General features: G+C 57.8%; 10 protein-coding genes across 10 annotated transcripts; 3 read left to right on the top strand and 7 right to left on the bottom strand.

Annotated features, from left to right (window-relative positions):
* Positions 1-26: 26 nt before the first annotated feature.
* Positions 27-582, top strand: LY79DRAFT_668151 (ribosomal L39 protein; the record flags this gene model as incomplete). The annotated part of the gene is made up of 3 exons (XM_060563486.1): positions 27-32; positions 309-409; positions 534-582. 3 exons carry the CDS (start codon positions 27-29, stop codon positions 580-582), a joined length of 156 nt encoding a protein of 51 aa, XP_060416427.1.
* Positions 583-1,827: 1,245 nt separating this feature from the next.
* LY79DRAFT_668150 (Skp1 family protein) lies at positions 1,828-2,522 on the bottom strand (the record flags this gene model as incomplete). Its single annotated transcript, XM_060563485.1, has 4 exons — positions 1,828-2,004; positions 2,061-2,231; positions 2,295-2,392; positions 2,456-2,522. 4 exons carry the CDS (start codon positions 2,520-2,522, stop codon positions 1,828-1,830), a joined length of 513 nt encoding a protein of 170 aa, XP_060416426.1.
* Positions 2,445-3,221, bottom strand: LY79DRAFT_111726 (uncharacterized protein). The gene has a single exon (XM_060550708.1). The coding sequence runs from the start codon at positions 3,021-3,023 to the stop codon at positions 2,541-2,543; it is 483 nt and encodes a 160-aa protein (XP_060416425.1). The 5' UTR covers positions 3,024-3,221; the 3' UTR covers positions 2,445-2,540.
* Positions 3,222-5,870: 2,649 nt separating this feature from the next.
* Positions 5,871-8,263, top strand: LY79DRAFT_547525 (Alg9-like mannosyltransferase). The gene is made up of 5 exons (XM_060557331.1): positions 5,871-5,890; positions 5,947-6,434; positions 6,569-6,954; positions 7,019-7,146; positions 7,207-8,263. Exons 2-5 carry the CDS (start codon positions 6,326-6,328, stop codon positions 8,132-8,134), a joined length of 1,551 nt encoding a protein of 516 aa, XP_060416424.1. The 5' UTR covers positions 5,871-5,890; positions 5,947-6,325; the 3' UTR covers positions 8,135-8,263.
* Positions 8,264-8,606: 343 nt separating this feature from the next.
* On the bottom strand, positions 8,607-9,560 carry LY79DRAFT_668148 (uncharacterized protein; the record flags this gene model as incomplete). The annotated part of the gene is made up of 2 exons (XM_060563484.1): positions 8,607-8,943; positions 9,097-9,560. The coding sequence occupies 2 exons, from the start codon at positions 9,558-9,560 to the stop codon at positions 8,607-8,609; spliced, it is 801 nt and encodes a 266-aa protein (XP_060416423.1).
* Positions 9,561-11,166: 1,606 nt separating this feature from the next.
* Positions 11,167-11,764, bottom strand: LY79DRAFT_111631 (uncharacterized protein). Its single transcript, XM_060550707.1, has one exon. It carries the CDS (start codon positions 11,540-11,542, stop codon positions 11,225-11,227), a length of 318 nt encoding a protein of 105 aa, XP_060416422.1. The 5' UTR covers positions 11,543-11,764; the 3' UTR covers positions 11,167-11,224.
* LY79DRAFT_111630 (uncharacterized protein) lies at positions 11,765-15,294 on the bottom strand. The gene is made up of 5 exons (XM_060550706.1): positions 14,982-15,294; positions 14,815-14,924; positions 14,396-14,757; positions 14,017-14,338; positions 11,765-13,968 (listed from the first exon to the last, which is right to left on the bottom strand). The coding sequence occupies exons 1-5, from the start codon at positions 15,020-15,022 to the stop codon at positions 11,987-11,989; spliced, it is 2,817 nt and encodes a 938-aa protein (XP_060416421.1). The 5' UTR covers positions 15,023-15,294; the 3' UTR covers positions 11,765-11,986.
* A 617-nt stretch (positions 15,295-15,911) lies between these two features.
* On the bottom strand, positions 15,912-16,743 carry LY79DRAFT_511330 (ras family protein; the record flags this gene model as incomplete). The annotated part of the gene is made up of 3 exons (XM_060554253.1): positions 15,912-16,483; positions 16,549-16,612; positions 16,666-16,743. The coding sequence occupies 3 exons, from the start codon at positions 16,741-16,743 to the stop codon at positions 15,912-15,914; spliced, it is 714 nt and encodes a 237-aa protein (XP_060416420.1).
* A 552-nt stretch (positions 16,744-17,295) lies between these two features.
* LY79DRAFT_668145 (KRI1-like family-domain-containing protein) lies at positions 17,296-19,461 on the top strand (the record flags this gene model as incomplete). The annotated part of the gene is made up of 2 exons (XM_060563483.1): positions 17,296-17,467; positions 17,528-19,461. 2 exons carry the CDS (start codon positions 17,296-17,298, stop codon positions 19,459-19,461), a joined length of 2,106 nt encoding a protein of 701 aa, XP_060416419.1.
* Positions 19,462-20,029: 568 nt separating this feature from the next.
* LY79DRAFT_511196 (fungal-specific transcription factor domain-containing protein) lies at positions 20,030-23,376 on the bottom strand (the record flags this gene model as incomplete). Its single annotated transcript, XM_060554234.1, has 2 exons — positions 20,030-22,169; positions 22,223-23,376. 2 exons carry the CDS (start codon positions 23,374-23,376, stop codon positions 20,030-20,032), a joined length of 3,294 nt encoding a protein of 1,097 aa, XP_060416418.1.
* Between the last annotated feature and the right edge of the window lie 885 nt (positions 23,377-24,261).

The raw sequence follows: 24,261 nt of genomic DNA, 5'->3' as shown, positions 1-24,261 counted from the left end.
AGTTTGATCAGCCAACAGCCGTCAAAATGCCGGTACGTGATGCCCACGCCCTCTTTGCGCGCCTCTTTTCGACGACGACGACGACGACGACAATGATGATGTGATTCCTCTCCTCGCGGTCGAATTACCCGGAAACGGATGGTGAAGAGAAGCGAACCCCCCCGCCGCGCGCGCGGGTTCGTGGACTTTTAAAGAGAGAGGTGGATGGGCAACACACATCATCGCTATCACGATCGAAGAGAAGGGGCCGCAACGAGGAACAAAATCCCAACCCGGAAGCAGAGCGCTGACATTCTTTTCGAATACAGAGCCACAAGTCTTTCCGCACGAAGCAGAAGCTCGCCAAGGCGCAGAAGCAGAACCGCCCCATCCCCCAATGGATCCGTCTTCGCACCGGTAACACCATTCGGTACGATTCACCCTCGGGGGTACTCCCTCTAGTCGTCCTTCGGCACTACGTGCTGGAAGGACGGCCAGGCGGGAAGGCCTCGACCCCGAAGTCTGATCGAGCACATGACTGACGTGAAGCACAGTTACAACGCGAAGAGACGCCACTGGCGCAAGAGCAAGCTCGGCATCTAAACCACTCGCCTCCTTCTCTCTTCAAAATCCCCTTGCCATACCTTGCGGGCTTTTCCCGGTCTCCCATGGTACCGCCGACCGAAAAAACGACGACACCGCGCTCGACTTGAGGAAAATTTTCTTTCACAACTGGGAGGGGTCACTCTGACGGACTCGTTAAATACCCGCTGGCTCGAGTCCCGATTCGAGGGGGAGGGAGTCTCACAGGATGGAGGGGAACCAAAATGGGAATGCCCGGCTCGGCTAGACTCTCTACGTATTGCATGTTACGGTCATAGGGAAAGGAATGCAAAATCATTGATTCCTCTGAACGAAGACACAAAAACCCCACGGCATCTTGTTGGCTTGGATTTCCATGACTTTTACGGTCGTTCAGGGTCTGGCTCACCAGTTTGGCTAGTCGGTATACGTCAACGTGTATGCTAAGTCAATTGTACTCGGATCCTGATGTCAACTCAGGTCGGCAAGGCCGCCTTCATCGGGTACAATAGGACTATTAGGTCGGCACCGAGATGACGCCGGTCCTGACGGATGCTGCCCATGGAGCCCAGATTTGTTTCAAATTTTGTGATTCGTGGACGATGCCCAGTGAGCGGCTGCTCAAGCACTTGCCGTTCCGATACGGGTAAGACGATCGCTCTTTTACATTGTGTGCAGAAGCGCCCTGGAATTGTTGGTCTATCCTGGTCCTCCGTGCCGAGTGCCCCGCCCTATTTCGGCAGTTCGCAACCAAAATAGGTTGAAACGCAAATATGTAGGCCCGAGGAATAGCCAGGCACAAGCTGTCCTACTCAGGACGTGCAATCCAGACCCTGTAGGCCTCTGGCTCTTCTAATGGGCAGCGCAACGAGAATGGATCCCCGCAGGGAACTTCACTTGGCTACCAAGCGAAAAAGAAGAATGCACACTAGAATCGTCTGGCTATCCTCAGGTTCAGAGAAAATGAGTACTCAAGTGTCTTGCTATGAATATCTAGCAAACCAACTGGCGGAGCATGTTTACTCGGCAAGAGGGAGTCGTGTGTCGACTGTCTCACTCACCATCCTGATGCCCCTGTCCGCGAACAACCAAAATCCTGACCTGTGGAGCAACCCGCAAACTTTCCAGGCAACCGAAACCGAATAAAAGAGCGATCGTCATAAACGCCGGAGTACGATGCATCACACATTAGGAGTGAAGAGAGATATCCGAAGAGGGATTCGAACCCATACTCCGGCCATCCACCACCCAAATTGACCAAGGTTCTTAGCGGTCCTCGGCCCACTCGTTCTCACGGCGGATCTGCTCCTCCTCCTCGGGTGTGAAGTCGTTGGTAATGTTGAAGGTCTTGCGGATCTCCTCGGGGGACTTGCCCTTGATCATGTTGGCAACGGTCTTGCAACCAACGTCGAGTAGAGGCTTGATGTCAAGGTAGTTGGAGGCCTAGACAGGTATTAGCTTGGACACGTTAACAATCAATCGGCGGCGGAGCGTCATACAAGGATGATCTCGAAAAGCATCTCCTGGTCAACCTGCATGAACTTCTGGTCCCACTCCTCGATCTCGGTGGTCTTCTTGCGAGCATCGTTCTCGTCGTCCTGGGTCTGAACGGGGTCGTTGCGGTGGTGGTCGCACCAGTCGATGACCTTGCGAAGGACTGCCTCATTCACCTGCGGAGGAAAGGTTAGCGCTGTGGTCGTGGGTAACGCAGAAATGGCGGGGTAACGACGTACGTTGGGGATGGGAATAGGGTTCTCCTGGCTGATGCTGTCGTCACCGACATCCTCGAGCATGTTCTTGATGAGCATGGAGCGCTCAGCGACAACACGATCTAGTGCCCTTCAGTCAGCAGGGTGCGACAAGGTCGAGTGGCGGCGGGAGGGGTCTGACGTACCAACTGGGATGGTGATGTTATCGTTAGACTGGACCCAAATCTTGGAGTCCTTCTTTTCGGCGGCCATTTTGTATAATACGGGCTGTTAATCGTGTGATGCTGTCCTGGGGGGTGTTAGCTTGGCTTGGAAGTGGTGAGTTGCGATGATCGAGCGTGGCTTGATTGATTGATTAATCGGCTGAGGGTTGAAGGCGGAGGATGGTGGGGAAGAAGAGCCCAGGTGAAGCGGATGTCGCAGGCTGATGTGCATTGACAACTTACGGTTGGGAGAAGTCGATATATAGGATAGGCTTTTACGTCCGTGGGCGAAGACAACCTGGGTTTTGTTTGAAGTAATGTCGACAAACAGAGTGGAAATGGTGTGCAGTCGGAGATAGCTTTTGATCACGTCTGGCAGGCTGACTTTGGGTTGGATGGTTTTGGGGTCGGGGGGCGGTTGGTTGTGGAGAAAAGGGAAGTCACGGAGGGGATGGCTACCTGTGGAAAACGCAGGTGCCAGACGAAAAGGAAGAGAGGCAGGTGCTCTGATTGGCTTGAATCGTTTGCTCTTAGCGAATAGTGGGTCCATTGCCTCTGGTGCCTGGAGACTGGAGAAGCTGGTCCTAGGCCCCAAACCATCGTCTTTCAGCCGACCTCAAAGGCCTCAGCCGAAGCCCCCCACTAAAGCTGCAGGGCAGCGGAACCCATTGCGCTTCAGGACAGGAGAGAAACCCCCGCTCTCGTGGAGTCTATTTTAATAAATCAATAGAAAGGTGTTGTTTTTCAGTTCAAGGCCCCGACGTGACTAGGCAGAAGCTGGAAGAGAGCATTCAAGATCCTCCTAGACCCGGGATGACTCCTTTCCGAATTTCCTTCATCTTTAGGGGGCAAGGAAAGGTGTTGCTGTCTGCATGCCCTTTGCGGGTTTACTCCAACAAGGACAAAAGACTCTCCTACGACTTGTAATCCGCAGCGACCAAGGCCAACCCAGCAGCGCTTTGAAGCTCAAGATGGAAAAAATAAAATGACAGCACTGGTAAACGTATTTGGCTCAGTTCTCTCCTGCGCTGAGTTATTACAGGCCTACCGTGGGCGACATAACACCTTGCGTTTCGGAACCGATTCGTTTGCCGACTCTCGCTTGGCTGATTCATGGTTGCTGTTGGAAAGCAGGTCAGGTCAAGCTACCGATAGCCCCAAGCCTTCCAGCCAGGCACCTGGCGGAGAGGGATCAGCAACACCATCAACTCAAACATGACCTTGACTGCTGGCCCTTATGAGTAGCGGCTGATGTTTGACGGCCTCATTTGCTACAGGCTTCTGATACAGGGCAACTATGCTGCATACACTTGGGGCTTGATCATATTATATTTTCTTGCTGCAGAGCGGTTGCCCTGGAATTAACGACGGTGCTCTGACGAAGATGCCAGATTACTGTGCTGAACGGTTTCAAGCTGAGCATATAAATATGCCAACTCAACGAATCACACAGATACGGTGCCGTATCTGGTTGGGCCCAAATTTTGATTCCCTGGAAGTCGGGTCTATCCCATGACAATAGTCCAGACGATGTCTCTTCACGAGACGCTTGTGACCGAGTAGACAACTCGTGACCACAGACGCCCCAGCTGACAAAATCGAGTTTGAAGCAAAGCACGCTCTTATCACCGCATGTGCCCTGGAAAGGAAATACAAGTGTAAGGTCAGGGCAAAATGAGATATCCATTTCCAGGTTTGGGTGTGTCAAGGAGGAACGGGAGAGCAAAAATGTTCCGGTACTGGGAGGACGCTTGCGCGACGCCGTTGGGCGGGTGCACATTTGCCAAAACCGACCGGAAAAGCAAACACCGGAACAGAACCGGGTCTTTGGCGCCTCCGTTCGAGTGCCGGCAATGTACCGCCTCCCGTTCAACGGTTGTTCGGTGAACGAGCTGCTCGGGCGGGATGGCTCCGACTTCCTAGGCTGATGCTTGCTAATAACAACGTCGGCGACGATGACGACGGCAGTGAATTTGGCGGTGGGGCTTGTGCTTACCGCCTGAGCGTGACTGTGTTCCTCATGGCACGACGCAGTGTTGTCAACTTACACGCGCCATGGATGTGGCCCTGTACCGAAGCCCATATCGGACTGGAATCTGGAGACGATGGGGGCGGGCGATAAGGCAAGCCAGGGCCGATGGCGAAAGCGAGCTGCACACACTTAAGGAAGCCTGTCTGCCCCAGGGAATCAACCCCCACGACACGCAGGGGAGAGCCAATGGTCTCATGACGCGCAGTCATATGGCGCAAGTCATTGGAGATGGCAACGTTCTGCGAAGCATTCCCTGTCGCGCAAAAAGCTCCTGAGCACGAGACTGGAAAGAAGTACAAAGATTGCTGGGTCCGTTTTCCGGACTTAATTTCATGGTACCGCTCCAGCCAGAGTAGGTGGCGCGCTTTCGTCCGTGACAGTCATCAATGGTTACCTATAGCGCCTCTAATGTTAATGGGCTCACGAAGTCGAAGCTTCCGTGGATGGATCTAATATGCCCCAGGCCAAATTCCATTGCATTCGTCTGATATCAGCCCTCACCGGACGAACGAGGTTTGTAAATCGACTCCATCCGGGCGTGGGTGAGTGTGTACATGCCTGTTACTCCAGAGATGGGTTGACTTCAGGAGAGCAACAAAGTTGACAAGCCGTCGCTAGGTTGAGGGTGTGCCGGATGGAGATGATGCATAATGACAGAAACCCGCTAGCTCATATCGTGTTATTTGGTTGGCCTTGGTTGGGGAAAGGGGTGTTGTCACCCCAGGCACGCAATGTATTGTACGGATAGCCAGTGGACGAGGAGGAGGACAAGTAAATCAGGTAATGGAAGGGACCATGGAAAGAGCCACAACACGTAGCAAGTACTGAGCCACTGACATGCCCTCGCCTTAGCCGTTTTGGGGGCTAGTAGTCCCATGCGAGGCCTCTAGCGAGAAGATACTGGCAGGGAACAGGGGGCCGTTGCAGCGACGTGTACATTAGTAGTAAGGTCGCGCGTTGGCAATTGGCATGCACCCCATCCAAGGAAGGTATAATGTGATTTTAAGGTGATGCTCAAAGCAAGAGCAAGAGCGGCATTACTGACCAACTACCCCTGCCCAGTTTCCTTGGTAATAGTACATACTCAGCTCAGGGAGGTGGCCACCTACGTAGGTAGGTAGAGGACACCGTGCCTGCTTGCTTTGAGATGACAGCCACCTTCGCGGCCTGTAGAATCCTCGAGCTACCTTTCCTCACCTGACGTCTCATGCCACCCAGCAGTCCCCTGGCAAGAAAAAGAAGCGAAGCACCAAGCAGAATTGAGGGCAGGGGCCATGTGCCTACCTCAGGAATTGCGGATACACCCTCATATGGATGGTTCTGGGTCTAATGCTGGGGACCTGGAACCTCTGGAACCTTACCCTTAAAAAAAAAAAAAAAACAGAGTAGGTACCCCCTCCGACACGTTGGGACTGAGCACTCAGCGTTCGCGTCTGCGCAGAAATACCCTGACCATACCTCACCTCTCTGCCTTGCGCTGTTCATTGCCTTTGTTTCTTTTTCTTCCTCCGCCCTCTCCTTCACCTTGCAACATCCATTTTCTGTTGGATTACTTGATCCTACGTTTCTCTCCTTTCATCCTCCACACCTCGTTGCCGACACACCCCTGGCGAACAATCGCATGTTCGGCTTCTTTGCATGCGCTCCTCCTCCTGATGATGCGACGTTGCGACCAATACTCCTCGCAACAAACCTCCCGTCGCCCTCGTCCCGACTAACAACCATCGACTTGTAATTCGTTTACCCTCGACTGCCGACTGATGCTCGAGCTGCACGCAGCACCCCCGACGGCCATACATTGATCAAAAGCGTGACGAGCTATGTGGCGGAGGACCTACCTGTTTCTGGTGTTGATCCGGCTGTGGTTCGCGCTATCGCCCAGCTACCTCCACCCCGACGAGAATTTCCAAGGCCCAGAGGTTATCGCAGGTATGTCTCATACGCTGTCCCCTTCGGTGCGGGTCATAGGTGCAACTCTGTGTTGTGCGCCGTGGAGCTTCCCTGAGCTTCCCTTGAGCTCGGGTTCGTTTTCGTCAAGGATCCAGACTGACGGCGTGGCGCAGGCCAAATCTTCAGCTACCCGGTCCGACACACGTGGGAATTCACAAACGAACATCCGATACGAAGCGTCTTTCCATTATGGCCTGTGTACGGCCTGCCCATGTTGCTACTGCGATGGCTGTGGATCGGTAACGGCAAGGACGGGGAGATCCCTCCCATCGCAGTCTTTTGGACCCTTCGCGTGCTCATGTTCGTCACCAGCTTTGTACTGGAGGACTGGGCCATCCACGAGCTCATCAGCTCCCCGCGCCACCGACGAGTTGCTGTGCTTTTGGTTGCTTCGTCTTACGTCACATGGACCTACCAAACCCACACGTTCTCCAACTCGGTTGAATGCCTGGTTGTTGCTTGGTGTTTGGTCCTGATTCAGCGCATTGGCGAGAGCCCGGTAAGGAACCGATTGGTAGAGCTTTGCGGCCGCGCACCGACTGGCATGCTAATGCTTGTGGCAGCAACAATCGTCGCTTCTTGCTTCTTCGATTCTCGGCGTAGTGGCCGTGTTCGGATTGTTTAATAGGATAACTTTCCCGGCGTTTTTGCTGATTCCGGGACTTCGCTTGATACCCCATTTTCTCAACAGGTTGGTCCATCCCTGATGTCATGGTATCAGGGATGCACTCGCCCACTAACAACGTGACAGGCCCGTCTCCTTCATCTTCATGGCATTGGCTGGTCTCACAACCACTTTCGTCGCCATCACACTGGATACGGTATTTTATCTTTCTGAGCCCATTAAATGGGCAGACCTCATTTCCCGGCCCGTCATCACACCACTCAACAACCTTCTCTACAACATTGACATAAACAACCTCGCGCAGCATGGCCTACACCCCTGGTACCAGCATCTCCTGATCAACATCCCCATGTTGATTGGCCCGGCGGCAGTGCTGCTCTTCACCCAGCCGCACATCTCGCTTCGACTCTACTCGGCCATCTCCGGCGTCTTCGTGCTGTCCATCTTCCAGCACCAAGAAGCCCGGTTCCTGTTGCCGACCGTCCCGCTCATCCTCTCTTCTGTGCACATGCCCAGAAGTCGTACTCTTCTCCGGGTATGGATCGGCGCCTGGATTGTCTTCAATCTGTTCTTCGGCATTTTGATGGGCATCTACCACCAGGGAGGTGTTGTGCCGGGTCAGGTATTTTTGAGCAAGCAACCAGATGCGACGCAAGCCGTCTGGTGGAAGACTTACACGCCGCCCATCTGGCTGCTCAACGGTAAAAATGAGGTTCTCACCACGCGCGACGTTATGGGCATGAAGGGCGATACGCTCCTCGAGGAGCTCACCAAGCTTGCGACGTGCGATACGCCCGCCGACCGACGCAACTCGGAGTATCTGAAGGAGAAGAACGGCACGTACCTGATGGCGCCGGCGTCGGCGACATGGATCGACCCCTATATCCCCAACAAGGGGCTCAAGGGTCTGCGGTTCCGCGAGGTATGGCGTTACAAGCAGCATCTAAACCTCGACGATTTGGATTTTGGTGACGACGGCATTTGGAACACCTTGGCACGGGTGATCGGTAGGCGCGGTCTTGTCGCCTGGCGGGTGACGAAGAGCTGCAAATGATCAGGAAGCAGCAGGGGAAAAAAGCAATGAATGAAAAGACTTTGAACGTTTGATGACACCATCTTGTCCGAGAATGGAATGAACTTGGTATCGTACATGTTTCCCCCCCCCCAGCCCGCTTCAGCCATCAATTCCGAGCCATATCTCGGAGCTGCTTCGAGCGCCGCACCGTTGTAGCCGGTTGCTTCCCCCCCACCCCCCCCTCTTTACCTCTACACAGGCCAGTATGATTTTGAATGTTCATTAGTCGTCCCAACTCGCGGAAAAGGCCGTTCCCGTTCCGTTACCGAGGGCCCCTTCAGCGCAAGACCAAGCGCCTCCCGAGCGCCGTCATATTTCTCATCGAGGGGCTTCCCGTCGCCCGGCGCCGCCTGTCCCTTCCTACTCTTCCGGCACTATGCAGCCTTGACCCCGGCGGCCGCACACAAGACAGAACAAGACCCGAGGGGGAACATAAGGCTCTTGGCGCAGGTTACACCTTCGCCTTGTTGACGTCCACGGCGAAGAGCCAGTTCCCCGACGTGTTCATCTCCCCGAGCCGGCTCTTCATCCAGCAGACGCGGTTGCCGTAGTACTCGCCCCAGCCGGCGCCGACGCAATCGGCGTGGGCGGCGCAGAGGTCGATGCAGGCGGCCATCGTGGTGGTGTTTTGCGACGAGAGGTCTATGGCGCCGTCCGCCGAGTTGTAGTCGTGGCCGCAGAGGAGGCGGAAGTGGCGGGCGGGGTTGTCCTGCGCCGAGAAGGTCGCGTTGTCCTTGGCCGGGCAGGTGATTGTTGCGTTTTTTGTTGACTCGAGGTTTGTTGAGTCGCTGGGGGAGGGGAAGAGAAGAGAGGTCTTTGTTAGCTGGGCAGGCTCAAACATGGGATGGCGAGGAGCCGAGAGCGAGACAGAGGCACAGATACAACGGGCACCTGAAGGAGGGAGAGAGGGAAAAAGGGGAGGAAAGTGAAATGAGACATACCCTGAGTCGCCCTGCGAGCGCCGCCCGACCGCCAAGCCCACGCCGACGCCGATGGCGATGGCCGCCACGGCAATGACGATGGCGACGGCCATGACGATGTAGCATAGCTTCCGACGCACGCCGCACAGCTTCCGCTGGCCGTCGGCGTCGAGCGACCTCTGGCTTAGCGGCGTCGCCGACGGGTGGTGGTAGCCCGGAGGGTGCTGCTGACCGCCGGGGCCGTACGCGGATGAGTACGGCGAGACGGGGGCGACCTCGAGGCCCGGGTTCTGTTTGTAGTAGTGGTTCCAGGCGAGGGCGTCGTCGGCGACGTGCGGTGCCAAGGCGGGCTTGGCGTCGACGTGGGCGTAGGGCACGACCTCTGGGAGCGGGATGTCGTTCGGGCGCCAGGGGCTCGGGGCGGCGACGACCTCGAGGCCCGACTCGAACTCCTGCTCATCTTGGTGTCGGTGATGGTGCGCCATGTTGAGATACTTCTCCCCCTCCCTCATCCCGTCTCCGTCGGCGGCGGTGCACTCGCGTGCTTCGGCGTCGTCTTTCCCGCTTCTGTCCATTCCCCTTTAAGCCTACCTACCGAATTCCCGATTTCCTCCGGCGGCGGATCAAAGAGCGCCGGCCGGTAATGAAGTACAAGGGCAGTCCCTTTCGCCGAGAGATGCACTCCGGATGGTGAGGGTTTAGACGCCTTTCGCAGAGTAACTTGGCTCTACGACAGAGCGGAACAAGAAGAACAAGGGGGCGGGGAGGAACGGCAGCACGCTAAGGGGAATTAAGAAAAGGACCGCGGCAGTAAAGCAAATAGGCAGCAAGGCTCGCGCAAAGGGTAAGAGAAACCAGAGACTGTTCAAGGAAAAGAAGGGGAAAAGGGAAAGAGAGGGCCAGACCTGAGACCATCTAGGCTGACCCGGTAAGCTAGGCCCGTATTAGCCCTGTACGACTCTTTGGTGCCGTTTTCTCCTCCAGCCCTGCCCAAGGTGGCGTTCGCGCATCAGCCAGGCACCAGGATAAGGATAGCCCAGGGAAACGCGTCAGAGAAGACAGCAGCGGGATCCGGTTGTCGCTGTTGTGGTCATCTTCCGTACGCATCTCTCTCTCCGGCAGACAATGATGCTCCACCTTGTATTTGCCAAGTGTGTAAGTATACTTGGTGCCGTGGAGGTACGGCCTCTTCCCCCATATGGCCTGCGGGTTTGAAGCTGTATCTACATCGCCTCCAAGGGGACCTTCATCGGCGGCGACCCCCCCCCTCCCCCCCCGACCGTAAGGCCAGAAACAATGATCCATAAGCTAGCGCGATAAGAGATGGACCTGGCGCCTAGCTAGGCTCGACGTCGGGCACGTCCTCTTCGCTGGCGCTTGTGTCACCTCTACGAGCTCTCCCATCTTGACAAAATCACGAACAGGAGAGAAAGAGAGGGTATTTCCCCCCCCCTTTAGTTGAGTTCCGAATCCTGGGTAAATCACAAAGCCAACATGGTGGTGTCGTATTCGAGATGGGGGGGGGGGGGGGGGGGTACCGTAGCAATCGTACAAGTTCCCCGGGAGTTGCAGAGTCCGACATTGGCAGGGGGAGTTCAAGAGCACCGGCCAATAAGATGGCTCGATGGCGCATCAGCTTGACAAAAGCTGAATGAGCTTGATTATTCGGCTACCCTGCGTGTCGGCACGGTCGGGGGTCTCGCGCAGAGCCAAGACTACCTCTTTCTCGTACAACTGCAGACCTGAGCCGATTCGGTACCTGCCAGGGACGATCGCTGGTGCTGATGTGATGTGCTTCCTCCCCCCCCCCCCCCCCGTCAGGGTGTTGGCGCAGCACGTTGGCCGACAATGACAAAGTCGCACTCCAAGGGCCATGCATGGCCCGTACCGGTGAACACCAACAGAGACGTCCACAGCTGCGTTGTGTTACAAGTCTCGTCGATTTCCCTCCTCGTACACTACCTATACCCGCATGGAAATGGCCGGCAAACTCGATTGTTGATTGCCCCGTAAGCGCCAGCTGGGAGTGGGATCGGCAGACTAGTCACCCTGAATGGACGCTGGCAAATTACATTGGGGGGGGGGGGGGGGGGGGGCACCACTAAAAAAAGCCACCGACTACGGTTAGAAAGTCGCCAACGACCCTTTGTCAGACTATGGCGCCACAACGTATTCCAGATGGCGGGCTGGGCCTTAGTGCACGACGGTAGGAAGGGAAGTCATGGGGACCAACGGCCGGCGGGGGTTTGGTCCGGCGTACCACCCCAGCCCCGAATACTTCCCGTCGAAGGGGTGCCGGTCGACGCACCTCGCCGACGGCGCGAGCCGTGAAGAGGAACCCGGCGTCCGCACATATATATATATATATCTCTTTCAGGTTTCCCGACTCGACCGCGGACCCCGGCGCGCAACGGTGCAGTGACCACGCCCCGAGTCCGAGGGACGAGCCGCGGACGAACCCGTCCATTATCGGAATGGAATCCTCGTCCGGTCATGAGTTTGCCGTCACAGGATCACGCATCTCGCAAGCATCACCCAGGTTGGAAAGTCAAAGTCATATCAATGAGTTCAATTACAACTCTAAAAGGCCGTGCGCGGCTACTGAAGCGTAAAAAGTCTACCTATTCCCGTTTTTTTTTTTTAATCCCGCAAGCCGCCTGTGCTCCCTGGCCGTGGGCGTGCTGGAAAACGTGGGGGAACAGGACCTTTTTTTGTTTTGGGTTGGTATCGAATGTAACCTGGTATGCCCCCCTCCGACCTCTACATAAGTGTAAACCCACCCCGCTCAGAAGTGGTCGGTGGCATTGTCCGCCCGCCGCTGTCTGCTCGGCAGGATAACGTGGTGACCCAATCTGCCACCGGCCTTCCCCTTGGCTCCCATACCGGCAAACGTGGCGTTGTCGCCGGGCTGCTAGCCCCAACGATGTCCCTCCCGCTCGGCCTCCATCCTGCGCATCCGCTCCTCTTCGTCCTCCGCACTGATGGCCTCGCTGCGGCGCCCCTTGCGTCGGCTGCGCTTTCCGTCGTCGCCGCCTTCGTCTCTGCCCCGCTTGATACCCGCCAGGCCGGCCAGCCCAGCCATGCGCTGCGTCTCCTTGACCAGACGCTCGCGGTCCCTGGCCTCACGCTCGAGGGCATGAGCATCCTTGGTGGGCACGCTGGGCGCAGCTTTGCTGTTGACCGATGCCTGAGAGCCTCGTCTTCCCGTATCTTGTCGGTCCGAGGCTCGACCAGGCTTGGAGCTCGCTCCCCTGATCTCGAGGCCTGATGTACTGCCCCGCGGGCCGGTGGGCGGGTTGAAGTCCTTTTCGACGGGCGTCGGCGGCTCGGCCGAGTGTTTGCGACTGCTGCGGTGACGGTGTTCCCGATCTCTATGTTTGTCGCGCTTACGATCCTTTTCGCGATCGCGATCCTTGCGGTCACGCTCACGGTCATGGTCGCGATCGCGGTCGCGATCTCTGTCTCTGTGGGAGCGGTGGCTGGACTTCCTGTGGTAGTCATCGTCGTGCTCGTCCCGGTACTTGTCCTTCTCCCGGTCGCGCCGCTTCTCGTCGCGGTCCCTGCGGCCCCGGTGGCCGGATCTCTTCGAGTCGCTGGGCGAGGCAGACCTCGACCTTTCCTCGTAGCCGTCGTCTCTGGATCGGGACTTGACCTCGTCGTCATCGTTGTATGAGGTGTGCTTCCGGCTCTTATGCTTCCTGCGACGGTACTCATCGTCTCGATCGTCGACCGACCTGGATTCTGAGCGTCTGCGCCGACGCCGGTGGCGGTCGCCGCGGTCGCCGCGGTCGCTCTTGCGCTCTCGACTCTGATCTCTGCTGCGTGATGGGGAGCGTGAGTGGTCCCGTTCGCGTGTGACGTTGTCCCTCTCTGATTTGACGTCAGGCTCCCTCTCACGATCTCGACTCGCCTCCCGTCGCCGGCTGCGATCCTTATCCTTGGTGCGCGTAGACGAGCTGCTCCTCGATCGTTGCTGTTCCACAACGGGGCTCTGCGCGACAGGCCTATCAGCCGACGCCTGTCGACCGCCTCTCTCATCAGGGATGACATATCCTCGTGCACGCAACGTGTGCAAGCTTGTATTCGGCAGGCCCTGGCGCATAGCCTTGGGACCCGTCGGGGCATTTATGGGAACATCAGGTGCCGCAGGCGCGAATCCCGGGTTCTGGTTTGGGAAAGTCGGGGGTGGGATACGCTGGGGTCCATAGCCTACAGGCATACCGTTCCCGTTATACGCAGAGTAGTCACCGGAATCCTGTGCCATGTCTGGTCCGTCCTCAGCGTTCTCCAATCCATCACGAGGGCCCTCCTCGTTCCCGGCCTCGTTCACGGGTTTGGGACCTTCACCACCACCACCACCACCATCCTCTCCGCTGTTGTCACCTCCCGCATTAGAGGCGTCGCCTTGCTCGTTGGTACGCTCGCGGCCAAACTCGTCCACGTTGCCGGCTGCTCGACTAGCGACGTCAGATGCCTGGGCGGGCATGTTGGACCCGTGCTGCTGTTGCATGTGGCTCTGGTCCCCGTAGCCGCCATACTGTTGGTATCCGCCCCGACCATAGCCACCGCCGTAAAAGCCGCGTCCTCGTCCACGTCCACGGTTGCCGTAGTTGTTGCGGCGGTAGTCATTGAATTGGTGACCGTAATTACCTTGATTGTACCCTGACTGGAATCCTGAGTTATAGTTGCCAAAGTCACCAGATCCCATGCCAGCAGCATTAGCAGAATTGAAATTATCTTGGCCGAAATTCCATGACTGTTGCCCGTTCCAGTTATTGGAGCCTGAGCCGAAACCACCGCCGAAGCCTCCCATGCCCATGCCTTGAGGACCATAGCCGCCGTTCATGTACATGTTCTGCATCGCCATTGGGTCCATACCCATTCCTGGCATACCTTGTAACGTCAGCCCAGGTCGCGTATGTGGGAACGGGTGAGACCTACCCATCATAGGAAAGTTGCCGAACGAGTTGGCCCCCATGCCGTTCTGCATGGCCATCATCATCTGCATCTGGTTGAAGTCGCCGTTCCCGGCGAAGTTCATGTTCAAAAAGCCGCCTCCATTCATACCGTTGAAGCTGGCGTTTCCATTCGCATTCGCATCATCACCTTCGGCACCGTCGTTCTCCGCGGCATCATCACCCTCCTGCGGTTGAGCGTTTCCGTTGCCTTTGGCCACGTTCTCGTCACCGGTGATGATGACTATCTCGTCGTCGTCCTCCTCTCCTTTAGAGATGGATGGCTCCTCGCCGTGATTGGGCGCGTCCTAAAAGGCGTGTCAGCGAGGTTTCAAGCCAGCACAAGCATCAATCGGGGCACCAACGTTGCTGTTCTGTGCCGCAGCCGCATCGGCATCAGTGTTCTCGCTCGTGCTCGCGTCCGCGGCGGGCGCAGGCCTGGAATCGGCATGTTCGCCCTGCGCACTGGGTGCAGCGGCAGGCTGCGAAGGGGTCTCGACGGCCGGGGGCTCGGAGGGGGCAGCTGGATATGGATTTGGCTTCGAGTCGGGGGGAGAAGGCGGTGCCGAGTCCTTCACATCCCTGGACCGCGCCTCCTCGCGCTTTTTCTCCTGAGTACGGAGGAAAACTTTGATTGTCGTTCGCAGCGACTTATGCGGCGTGCAATCCTCGGCGGACACGGGCGAGTGCTCGCAAACCGGGCAAGACGAGGGTAGGGAAGATTGACCTGGGATATCAGTCAGAGGACGATCGCAATGGCAACGCAGGAGTTTGTACGACTGACAAGTCTCGCAAATGGCTTGCTCGCAGCAGGGGAGGCGGAAGGCGTTGACGGCGAGCTTGCTGCAGATGGCGCACCGCAACTTGATCGGAATGTCATCGGGCGCGAGCGAGCTAAAGACGACGAGTTAGCCCGGCACTCCAAGTAAGCAGCAAAGGTTGTGGACTTGCCTGATGAGCTCGGCCTGAGCCGGGGTGATTGACGAAGCCATGCTGTCGTCGGTGTAGAAGGAAGGGCGCTCAAGACGAGGGAGACATGGGCGATGGAGGGGTCTGAAAAGTTACAGCGGAAGTGGCCGCGTTGCGGTCAGCCGGAGATTGGGTGTGAAAAAGGGATAAATAAGGGGTTCAACGTGTCGCGCAGGTCACTCTCATGACGGCTGGTCGTGACGGTTGTGCGTTTTTTTGCTTGTTTGCGCAAGAAAGCAAGCGGCCGCAGAAAGATTCTGTAGTGACGGACAGGTTTGAGGTGGACGAGGCGCGGGAAGGACAGTGGGACGCGTGGGTGGCGCCTGACCAATCAGGCGCCACCGTTCACCTTACCGGCCTGCTCGTTTTACAGTGCTTGCTTGGGATCGGATACCCGTGCTGCCCAGTGAATTACTCGCTCACCTGCCGACTTACCCCTTCAGTCCAGCAATCCCACGATGAGATGGGCGGCAGGGCCTGGGGTTTGTTATGCAGGGTTATCTTAAAGAACATGAGGGCGCTACTGTGAATCAATGGTCTTGACTGTGTAGGAGACTTCGTCTACATAATGCACTACGAAGCATCCGTTCCAACTGACCCGCAATCCATCCCAATGTCTTCTGCTGCAATACATTCCAGTACCAAAACGATCATGTTACACGACGGAAAGTCGGCATGCAGAGGGGTGCGAGCGTCTTTGGGCCTGCTCCCGACCCGTGACGAACTTGCCCGCTGCTGCCGGATGGACGCTCCCATAAAAAATGAACCCTATAGCAGAAATGCAGCGCATGAAAACTGAACGACTCCAAAATGATGAAAATAGCGATTCCTCTTCGCCAAGTCGGTCCCTCTCAGGGTCTGGTCACACATACACACACGCAAACGAAAACGAACACGCACGACGGCCTACGATCAGCAAGCGCATCCCTCCTTGGCGGCGGCATCCCCAGAGCCCGTGAGGCTGACGCGCTGCTGGTCTTCTCCGCCCCGGCTGACAGCGTGCGAGGCGCCCGGGCCCCGCGCGCTCTTTAACGACGTCTCCGGGATGGCGTTAGCGATCGCCGTGAAGACCTCGGTGACGTTGTGGCCCGTCTTGGCACTCGTCTCGAAGAAGAGCAGGCTCTCCTCCTCGGCGTACGTCTTGGCCTCCTCCGTCGAGACCTTCCTGGCGTCGCCAGAGTCGTCCGCGTCGGCCCCCTCGCTGTCGCCGGCAGATCCGGATTCAGTGTCGTTTGTGAGATCGAGCTTGTTGCCGACGAGGGCGATGACGATACCAGGCGAGGCTTGTCGTTGGAGTTCCGCCACCCAGTGCTTGGCCTTGGTAAGCGACGTCGGCTTCGTGAGGTCGTAGACAACGAGGGCGGCTTGGGCGTTGCGGTAGTACATGGGCGCCAGCGAGGCAAAGCGCTCCTGGCCGGCAGTATCCCAGATCTCGAACTTGATCGTCCGGGTCGGGAGGTTGCACTTTTGTGTCAGGAAGGCAGCTGCAATGGAGTTGTCGGGTTAGCTCTTGGCCCAGCAACTGTTCTGCGACGGCGATGTCTCGTACCTCCAATAGTGGGCTCCTTGTTTTCTTGGAAATCGTTGTTGACGAAGCGCAGGACAAGCGACGACTGTGATGCGTTTAGCACGAATTCACAATGCCGAGTTCAGATGGCGGCCGTACCTTTCCGACCGCAGCTTCACCGAGCAGGACCAGCTTGACGCTGCTGCTCGGCTTGGGGGCACCGCCGGATCCGTCCATCTTTATCGGTAGTTAGGTCGATAACAACAGCCTGTATGGAGTTTCGTGGGTTGGGCGGGCGGACGAGTTGAGAAGTCGGTGCAGATGGGCAAGGGCGACGAATTTAAATCAAGTTGCTGCCTTCGTGGGGGGTGGTTGGTTGAACGGTTTTCGTGGTTGTAAGGTAGTGCAGGTTAGACGGCAGTTCGGCCACTGAAACAACGAGGATGAGGCGCAACAATGACGAAGCGCCCCCCTTCGACAGGCCGCGGCGGCGCCGGCGTTGGCCAGTGCGCTTGCTCTTCTCCAGCCCTGAAATCCCTGGAGGGGTGGCGGAGAATTGATGTGCCGAGGTCCGCTGGGGGAAGGGGGGGTGTGGGCACCCGCCTGGCCAGGCCCGCGACAGGCGTGCAGCACCCGCTACTAGTCGGCAGAAAAAAAAAAGTTCCTTGACCACCTTTGGATCTTGGATTCTGGAGGGTCCGGCAAAGGCTTGCAAGACTTCAGTTCTCTCTTTTGCCCACCCCAACATTGTGCACATACGCCCGGTCTCGGGAAAAGGGAACTGACATAATGGCGCCCGAATCGAATAAAGAGAAGGTGCCGAAGAAGGTCAACCTTTTGGACGAAAGCGACTCAGACGACGAGGATGGAGGGGCAGACATCGCGGCGCCGCAGCTGAAGGTCAACGAGGAGTACGCGAAGCGATTCGAGCACAACAAGAAGCGCGAGGAGCTGCACAGACGTAAGTGGACCCAATTGGAGTCTTTCGTGGTAACCGAAGGCAATACCTGACACAAGGCAGTGGAGGAGAAGTTCAAGAAGACCGGCAAAGGCAATGATGACGACTCCGACGCCGACTCGTCGTCGTCCGATGAGACCGAGGACGAAGACGGGTTCCTCGCGACCGAGGACCTGGACGCCCAGATCTCGGCCACCCTCAGCGCGATCAAGAACAAGGACCCCAGGGTGCTCGACAAGAACTTTTCCTTCTTCCCGGACACCTCAAACGCCGCCGCCGAGCCGACGCCATCGAAGAAGAAGGAGAAGCCGATGTTCCTCAAGGACTACCACCGCGAAAAGATCCTCGCCGGAGGCGTCGGCGCCTCCGACGACGAGGACGACGACGCCCCGCCGCCGCAGACGTACAACCAGGAGCAGGACGCCCTCAAGAAGTCCATCATCTCAGAGATCAACAAGGCCGCCGAGTCGGATAACGAGGACGACTTTGTGCAGCGGAAACCGGGACAGGAGGTCGTGAAGCCGCAGGACCTCGGCGACGAGGGAATCCACCCGGCGCGCGCGGCCAACGTCAACCCGTACAAGAAGAAGACCAAGAAGCAGATCACCGAGGACGACATCGCCAACGCCGACAAGGACCCGGAGCTGTTCCTGTCCAACTTCATGGCGGCGCGCGCGTGGACCGAGGGCGGCGAGCACGGCTGGAAGGCCTTTGAGTCGGACGAGGGCGAGGACGACGAGGGCGAGCTGTACGACAAGTTCGAGGAGGCGTACAACCTCCGGTTCGAGGACCCGGAAAAGGCCAACCAGGCCCTCAAGACGTACTCGCGAGAGATTGTCAACTCGCGGTCCGTCCGCAAGGAGGCGGCCAGCTCGCGCAAGAAGCAGCGCGAGGCCGAGCGGGAGCGCAAGGAGGCGGAGAAGCAGCAGCGCAAGGAGGAGAAGGCGCGCCTGCGCAAGCTGAAGCTCGAGGAGGCCGAGGAGAAGCTGAAGAAGATCAAGCACGCCGCGGGCCTGAGCGGCAAGGAGCTCAAGGACGAGGAGTGGCTGCGGTTCCTCAACGACGCCTGGGACGACGACAAGTGGGAGGACGAGATGAAGCGGCGGTTCGGCGAGGACTACTACGCCGTGGCCGAGGGCGGCGACTCCGACTCGGACGAGGACGCGGCGGAGCAGGGCGGCGACGGCGACGACCAGAAGAAGCGGAAGAAGAAGAAGCCCAAGAAGCCCACGTGGGACGACGACATTGACATCAAGGACATTGTCCCCGAGTTCAAGGACGACACGGAACTCCCCCCCATCACGCTCACAGACGACGAGGCGGCGGCGGCGGCAGCAGCAGCAGAAGAAGAAGAAGAAGAAGACGACGAGGACGACGACGGCCGCCCGTCCAAGAAGCGCAAGACGACAAAGGACCTCAAGAAGGAACGGCTCGAGGCCAAAAAGGCCGCCAAGGCCGAGCGCGCCAAGCTCGAGGCCCTCGTCGACGCCAAGATGGACATCGACGCCGCCGTGGCCCTGCCGTCCGGCACCGCCGCCGCCGCCGCCGCCTCCTCGCGGAAGGACGCCGAGCTCCCCGCCTTCCGGTACCGCGAGACGTCGCCGCAGTCGTTCGGCCTGACGGCGCGCGACATCCTCCTGGCGCCCTCGGACGCGGCGCTCAACAGCTTCGCCGGCCTCAAGAAGCTCGCGACCTTCCGCGACGAGGACAAGAAGCGCAAGGACAGGAAGCGCCTCGGCAAGAAGGCCCGCCTCCGCCAGTGGCGCCGCGAGCACTTTGGCCAGGAGTACGAGCGCACCGGCCCGACGTTCGGCCTCGACGAGGTCCAGCTCAAGGAGAAGAAGAGCAAGAAGCGGGGCAAGAAGCGCTCGGGCGACGGCGGCGGCGGCGGCGAGGAGAACGCCGAAGACGGCGGCGCCGCGCTGGACGGCGCCAGCAAGAAGCGCAAGAGGTCCAGGGGGGGCAAGAAGAAGGCCGATGGCGTCGCGGCGGAGTGACGGACTGGGAGAGAGGGGCTGCCGATACCGAAGAGCCGGTCAAGATTCCCTGTTGATCCTGTTCTTTATTTTTCCTGAAAAGTCCTCTTTTTTCTTTCTTTGTTTTTTTTTTAGTAATTGCATCGGGCAGGCATGGAAAAAAAAATAGTTGTATTTAGACCACACTCTCACCCCATGATACCATACTATCCATGTACAGTTTTCCCCTCCTAAGAAGGGAACGGGTCACGGGCCGCACGCATCATGAAACCTAACAAGCTTATTGCATCCTCTCGTTGCCATTAATGGTAGGTATCTCGCAAGTGCAATCGTTGAGCCAAAAACCGCCCGACACCTTTTTATATCTACAAAAATCCTGTCCCTGTACCGTCCCTTCCTTTTTCGCCCCCGTCATGTGATTCATTAGTAGAGAGGACAGAAAACGTCACAAGAACCCTCTTCCCCAAGACATGAGCAATGCACCATGTGGTATGTGGCCCACAGGAACGCCCGACGCCTTCTCTCTTTTTTTTTTTTCTTCTCCTTTTTTTTTTTTTTTTTAACTCAACGCCACGCCTCACCGGCCGCTTCAGCGCGTTCCGTGATGCAGGCTGTGGCCAAAGACGTTGCCGAACCCGTCCAGGTTCATACCCATGTCTTGGCCGATTTCGGGCGGCTCCATATTGAACGGCATAAACCACGCGGTCGATGCCTCTTGACTCCCGAATCCTGCAATGCTGTCCGGGTGTCCGTGACCGGGCCCGCCCATGCCGTTGGGGTTGCCGCCGCGATGCGGACGAGGGCGGGCGCCCTCCCGGTGTGTCCCCGATGCGCTGTGGGCACTGGAGGGCATGCCATCCCAGTCGATGCCGTCAAAATGGCCCATGTTGCCTTGTTCCATAGAGTACCCGCCAAAAACGAGCTGCCGGTCGAGGGGTTGTAGAATTCCGCTCTGCTGATGCAGCGACATACTGAGCAAGTCGGGTGGATAGAATGACGGCGTGCCCTGGTGGTGTTGCCCGAACTGGCCGACGGCGATCGGACTGATTGGCGAAAGGGCATGGTAATTCGATCCCTGCGAGTGAGGCATGCCGAGGGGGTTGAAGTTGGCTGAACCGCTGGTCTGGGCGCCGAGGGAGCCTTGCGCGGCTCTCTGCTGCTGCATACGAGCACTCAGCTGCTCCTGCGCGGTAGCGGCAATGTTCTCGGTAGAGAGCGGCTCGGAATGGGCCCCTTCCGCCCTGACACCCATATTCAGTTTCTTTCCAGCAAAAGACTTGCGCTTAGACGGGTTCGGCCTCGAGGAGCTGTCCTCTACGCTACGAGGCGGCGACAGCTTGGTAAAATACTCCTCCACGGTGTGTAGCTCGGGCTTCTGTTCCAAGACGGCATCGTCGCCCTTTTCTTTCTTCTTCTGCGTCGCTGGGTCCGAAAAGTCGGATTGTGATACGCCATGGGGGTATCGGTCGAACCAGTCGCCGTACTGGAAGATGGGGGAGACCGTGGTGGCATCCTTGCTCGAGGATCCCCCTCTGGCAGCGTCGGCGTATGTCCGGTATTGGTTGCGAAGGTTTTCCGACATGTAGTGGAACATGCCCCAGTACCTTTTCATTTTGGAGAGGAATTTGACGTTGGTTGCCAGGTTTCGCTTTGAGGCCGCCTCCACGGCGGGGTTGCCGGAAAAGATGCCAAGGATGTGAATGTTTCCCGAAGAGAACGCGCAGTATCCGACAAAGGGGGCGGTGACCATGTGAGACTCGGCGTCCTTGAGGAGTTCGGAGATGCGGTTGGCCGCCGCGAATGTTTTGTCGCCGGCCTTGGTGACAAAGTCCCTGGGAAACCCTTGGGCCGCGGCACTTTCCGGTGTCACCACGGCGGCACGGTTGAGGAATAATATGTTTTGGTGGATTGCGATGTGGAGAAAAAGGAACTGGTTGGCCATCCTCTCCGTGTCATGGAGTGCCAGGTTCTCGGGCGAGTATTGCAGGAACTCGGGGAGGTCATCCAGCAGCCTGTCCGCCTCCTCGAGCAGGGCGGCGTACTGGGACTCCGAGCTCCAGATGGGGTGGGGATCGAGCTCCTTCCCTCCTTGGTTGATATAGTTGATGACCCTCCCCCAGAAGGCGATCGTCTTGATCATGTGGGCGGCAACGCCCATGTTGTCTTTGGCATTGGCCATCTGGCCATCTTCTGCCGACACGGGATGTGGAACTTTACCCTTGAGGGTTTCCGTCGGTGCCGGCATGTCGAGTTGGAAATACTTCTCCTTGATCGGTAATGGTATGTCGACCGTCTCCTCCCGTACAAACGTCGGCCGTTCTGTGCCCGATGAGTTGAAGCGATCCATGAGGAAGCAGGCCCACATCGTCCTTCGTCGAATTTCCCGGTCGATAAAGCTCAATTGCGACGACCCGTTCCGATTAAGCGGGTCATGGTCCAGGTCCTTGTGAAGTTGGAGGGCGAACGCCATGCGGATTGCTTGCCCGCCCAGAGCCCAACTCCTCCCGCCGTGACACGTGCCGAACTCGTGCAGGCCCAGGATCAACAGGCATGTCAGAATGGTGATGTTGGGCCATTCGTACCGCCTGGTGCAGATATCTCTGGCGTGTGATGCCCATTCCTCCCCGCGCAAGAAATTGGGCGACGAGCTGTTGAGCTTGGGGTGGCTGGAGAAGCGCGCGGCGATGGCGCAGACGGACAGGATGAGAACGGGCGGCAGCGTGCCGGCTCTGCGAACTGATTAGCCTTGGGTCAGCAGCAGAGGCCGTCTCACAAGACATACCTAAGTTTCCTCATATAACTCGGCTTGTGAAGCAAGTGGTATGCTTGGCCGTAAATGTTCTCGAAAAAGACCTCGGCTAAATGTTCCTGGATCTCCTTGGAAGGCAGTGCGTCGAGCCCCTCGAGGAACAGCTTATTCTCTTCGGCTTCCTGCGCCCGAAGCGAAGTTGGCTTGTTGGGCGCCTCGAGCAGGTTCTTGACCGGTGCTTTCGCCCAGTGGTCGAGGTCTTGGCCGAAGGCCTCGTCGGCGGCTCGCTTCTTGGAGCCGGCCTTGGCTGCAGGGAGGGTACCTGGGATGGCCGGCTTAACAACGGCCCGGGTCAGCGACGCGGCATTGGGGTCTTGTTCGTTTTTCGGGACGATCTTGATGATGCGCTCTTCCATGCGCTTGAGGCGCTTGTCCAACATGGCCATGTAATCGGTCCTGGGCGCGGCCTTCCTGGTCGTCACCTTGTACACGCAGGGGATCCGGGAGCGCAGGCAATGCTTGCAGGCGGGCTTTTCACCGGAGCACCGGATCTTTTTGCGTCGGCATGCGATGCATGCCAGTGGAAGGCGCTTTCGTTCCTTCCCAGCCTTGGTCTTGAGTTCACTCCACGCGGGCGTCTGGTCCGTCTTGTCCTCCTTGGCCTTGCCGGCCGGCTCGGCGCTGTTGCCAGCCGTCTGCGTAGGTAAGCCGAACTCGTCGGCTCCGGCGTCTTCGAGGGGATTATGGTCGGCGTGGCCACTATCTTGGCTGCCGTCTTCCGAGGTGATTACGCTATTACGTCGCCGGCCCATGGCTCTGTCAAAAGGACCAGGCATGACGGTTATGGTGTTTTGGCGGGCGGCTATAGAGGATAAAGAGGGGGGGTGGGACGTGGCGAAGGCGTCGGAAGCATGATCTGGCTCGCCGAGGAACATGATTGGATTCTGGTCGTGGGGCGGAAAGGAAAGGCCGTCGGCAAAGTGAGAAGGGTCGACGAGAGTCCGGGAGACGTTGTTGGAGCGCATGCCGTCATTTGAAGTTCTGGAGGAAAATGCTTGGTGGGAGGCCGAGGAAGTGGTGGTTATGTGGGAGTGAGCGCCGGGCGAGTCCAGGCCCTGCTGAGAGTATTCGAGACTGGCAGCTCTGAATTGCTGGCTTTGGAGCTGCTGCATACTACTAGATGACATTTTTCCTTTGCCATGCAGGAGGAGACAAGCAAAGGGTAAAGATCAACAGAAAGGCGACTGCGGAAAGAGGACAGTCCCGAGCAAACTGGCTCCCCGCACGCCGATGTTGAAGGACAGCGTCTGTCCCTGTCTCTGTTTATGCTTGCCGACCGCGGTGTAAGTGTAATTGCGAGTGTGAACAGTGGGGGTCACAGCTGTCGCAAGCAAGGACCATAATAGTAGGGCCAAAAAGAAAAAGAAAGACAAAAAAGAAAAAAAGACCGATCCCAGGAGCAACGCGATCGCTTTGCCCCGTCTTCGTCGGCGGTCTCGTCTCGTCTCTCCCGGTAGTGCCAAGTGTTGTAATGTGTTGGTTGGCGAGAAAGATGTACAAAGTTGAAGAGAAGAAGGGTACGAGGGAACGAATGGGGTGGGCGGAGGGGTGGGGGGGGGGAGAGAGAGGGAGAGAGAGAGGGAAAGAGGCGTCGAGCTTTGTCGTAGAGAAGAAATCCTGAGTCGACCACTTGTAGAGCACCTTTGGGGGGGGAAGCACAGTCCTGAAGGCCGAAGGGAGCGAGACCAGGTCTACCTTAGGTCAAGTCAAGTCAAGCGAGAAGGCCCAGGCCGAAAAGAAAGGGAAAAAACCAAACCAAACCAAACCAAACCAGCTTGCGATTTCCAATGGAGATGGGGAACGTCGCCGGCTTTTCGCTGCAGCAGCAAAAACTGGGGTTGGGGGAGGTGGCCGGTCGGCCGGGGAGAGGGGGAAGTGGAGTGGGGGGCCGACCGTCGTGAAGGAGGGGGCGTGTGCTAAGGAACCGCTTCTGATTGCGTGAAAGGGCAGTGGTGCTCCAATCCAAGTGGGCGTGCAAGTCTGGTGCAGATGGATGCGCAGGCGTGTGGGCG

Source organism: Colletotrichum navitas (genome assembly GCF_030913465.1).
Source record: "Colletotrichum navitas strain CBS 125086 chromosome Unknown LY79scaffold_16, whole genome shotgun sequence".
NCBI classification, from domain to species: Eukaryota; Fungi; Ascomycota; class Sordariomycetes; order Glomerellales; family Glomerellaceae; genus Colletotrichum; species Colletotrichum navitas.
The sequence above is the reverse complement of the archived record's forward strand: the minus strand, read 5'-3'. Positions and strand labels throughout refer to the sequence as shown.